Below are 2,500 nucleotides of genomic sequence, written 5' to 3' on the forward strand. Positions count from 1 at the left end.
TTTACAAAAAACATGAAAATCAACATGCTGAATCTCTGAGCGATTTTACTCGAGGCCTCTTGTGCTCTGTACTACTTAATTTGTACTCCAGATCTCCAGTAGTTTAGTTCAGTGTTTGTGAACTACCCCGTTCAAAAAGTAGCCCCAGTGCAACTACTCAGAACTCACCTTAAAATTGCCTTTATGGACAGAATGAAGACCATCAAAGTACTTTGCGGGGTCAGGTATGAATGACGGCTTTATCTTGCGAGCACTAAAACAGAGACCAAGACACGTAAGGATTTAAGAGAGATAAAGACTTGAAAGTAACACCTGATTTCCTGAACTTAAAGAAAAATAACAGCAGGACTCAAGTCTATTTACTCACCCCATGAACATGATGACGACGAGGAAGACAATCACAGCCAAAGCACCGATCGTGGCCCACCAGATCAACCACGTCTCCAGGTCCTCCGTGAGATCAGCTGAAAGATCAGAGAAGGATTCCATTCAAATGTCGGCAAACATAACTCACACAAATGTCATCCACATACATTTGCAAACGGTTGGATACCTGAAGTATCCCAGGAGGCAACGGGGCTCCAGTCACTCCACATCCAGGCGTCAAATTCGGGCCGGATTCGAACCCGAGCTTGGTACCGCTGGCCCTTCTCCAGCTCCTCCTGCAGATGGCGGCTGGTCTGTTCTACTGTAATGCTTTTGCATTCCTGAAATCAGTCGAGGAGCACACACCCATTGGAGCATGTTAGTGAGTCGGTCCTCATGAGGCTGGTTGGTCAGAGATGTTCATTTCAACTCTACCACTCGTTTCATTTCAGGTCCTCACCTTCCATCTCTGTCGATCGGTTTTGTACTGAAGTTCAAACGTATATTTCACAAATTCCGTTTCAAAGAGTGACGTGCGGAAAAGCGTCCAGGAGATGGTGGTATTCTCAATGGTTGGCATTCTGGGAGGGGGCATTTTCACCGCTAAAAGGCAAAATTAGGATGAATAAGATGGAGCTGCACTGCTGCAGTTGTTGTTGATGTTCTGCTAATCGCTATATTACATTTGTTAGGTAGATATATATGAGAATTGATCACATGCTTACTCCGTTTATATGGATTGTAGCTTTCTAGACTTGCCACAGCCTTGTTTTTGCAGGAGGCCTTTAGATCATACGTAGTTACCAAATCAAAATAACTCTGAATAGGATAGAATGTTTGAAAAAATTGTACAAACATGCAAAGACAAGCATATTTTTAAATCTTTGATATATATAATGCCTTTAATATATATAAACCTTTAATATATATATATATATAAAAAAAACTTACTAAATTTGGAAAGTGTAGGACACACTCTGTAAAGTTACCTCCCGGCTTTTCCAGGACACATTTTGCCTCGATTGCATGGTCACTGCTGCAGACACATACATACACACACACACACACACACACACACACACAAGAACACATAGTTAGTAAATGCTGCATTAATGTGGTGTATTTGCATGTGACAGGATGATACTGAGCCTGTATAAACTGAGCTATTATGCACCTGTCACTTTCAACGGCCGTTAGAATGCATATGCTTTGGGGTTCCATGAGCTGATCCGTCCCTTTCAGCTTACAAGTGATTTTGTTAATCAAGTCATTGTAGCACTCTAAACCTGGAGAAAACAAAGGGAGGTAGTCTGTTAACACAGGCATCGGGCATCAGCTCAAACCAGGCATACAGCCTGCGTCACAGAATCCTCCACTCTGTCGCCATTGACTGTGTTCTCCCCATAATCTCTGCTCTTGCATGGCAACGTTACCTGGTTGGCCAAGCCCTGAGTCCAGCCATGTCATCAGCAGAAGGAAGCACAGAAGTGTCCCCATGTTGTCCAACTCATTTCCTTAGAGATAGACACAGTGACCTGAAGATACAGTTGGGAAAGTAATATGGTTACATCTCCAATATGCAACATTGGACAGTATGTCATCTAACATAATATGAAGAGTTTGGTTAATGAATTTTCATAAATATTGTTTTCCAAGTAATTTCAGTAGAATTGTATTTGGGTATTGTTATTGATGTATCTTTACTCAATCAAAACAACACAACTGCAATTTGATTGACATTACCTGAAATACACAATTAAATAGCATGACTTTTTAATGTTTTTTAAAAAGGCGTTTTGGAACCAAACTCTTCATATCTAGTAGTGCTAGTCTCCTGTATGGATACTAAAGTGCACTAAAGTGAAGATAGGCCTATCCACATACACGAAACTGGCCCACTTTCATACTTATTCTAGGCCGACTCTAGATGAATGCAAAGATGTCTGATTGGTGGAGACACAGCTTACAGCTGGCTCCCATCAAACTCTATCTTTAGAAATGTTATTTTCCATTCAGTGTGGGAGTGATATGGTGTAAATTGACTATGCAGTGACAACAACAGGAGGACAATCTGAGAGATAAGTGAGGTGGCGTTAGTCTTGAGCTGTGGCTTACAAACTCCCACAAATGTGAA

General features: G+C 41.4%; 1 protein-coding gene across 4 annotated transcripts in view; it reads right to left on the bottom strand.

The window, feature by feature from the left end:
* LOC125298437 (erythropoietin receptor) overlaps positions 1 to 2,500 on the bottom strand; it is a 10,796-nt gene that overhangs the window by 1,218 nt on the left and 7,078 nt on the right. For 3 of the 4 annotated variants that reach the window (XM_048249172.1, XM_048249173.1, XM_048249171.1), the window contains 8 exons: positions 1,800 to 1,901; positions 1,541 to 1,652; positions 1,318 to 1,402; positions 1,092 to 1,185; positions 827 to 969; positions 554 to 707; positions 368 to 464; positions 169 to 253 (listed from right to left, as the gene is read on the bottom strand). In XM_048249172.1, the coding sequence (XP_048105129.1) occupies positions 169 to 253; positions 368 to 464; positions 554 to 707; positions 827 to 969; positions 1,092 to 1,185; positions 1,318 to 1,402; positions 1,541 to 1,652; positions 1,800 to 1,863 (834 nt within the window). In that variant the 5' untranslated portion in view covers positions 1,864 to 1,901. Of the gene's footprint in view, positions 1 to 168; positions 254 to 367; positions 465 to 553; positions 708 to 826; positions 970 to 1,091; positions 1,186 to 1,317; positions 1,403 to 1,540; positions 1,653 to 1,799; positions 1,902 to 2,500 lie in introns of those variants that run through there. The other variant, XM_048249174.1, reaches the window with a different exon arrangement.

Source organism: Alosa alosa, chromosome 7 (assembly GCF_017589495.1).
Source record: "Alosa alosa isolate M-15738 ecotype Scorff River chromosome 7, AALO_Geno_1.1, whole genome shotgun sequence".
Classification (NCBI taxonomy): domain Eukaryota; kingdom Metazoa; phylum Chordata; class Actinopteri; order Clupeiformes; family Clupeidae; genus Alosa; species Alosa alosa.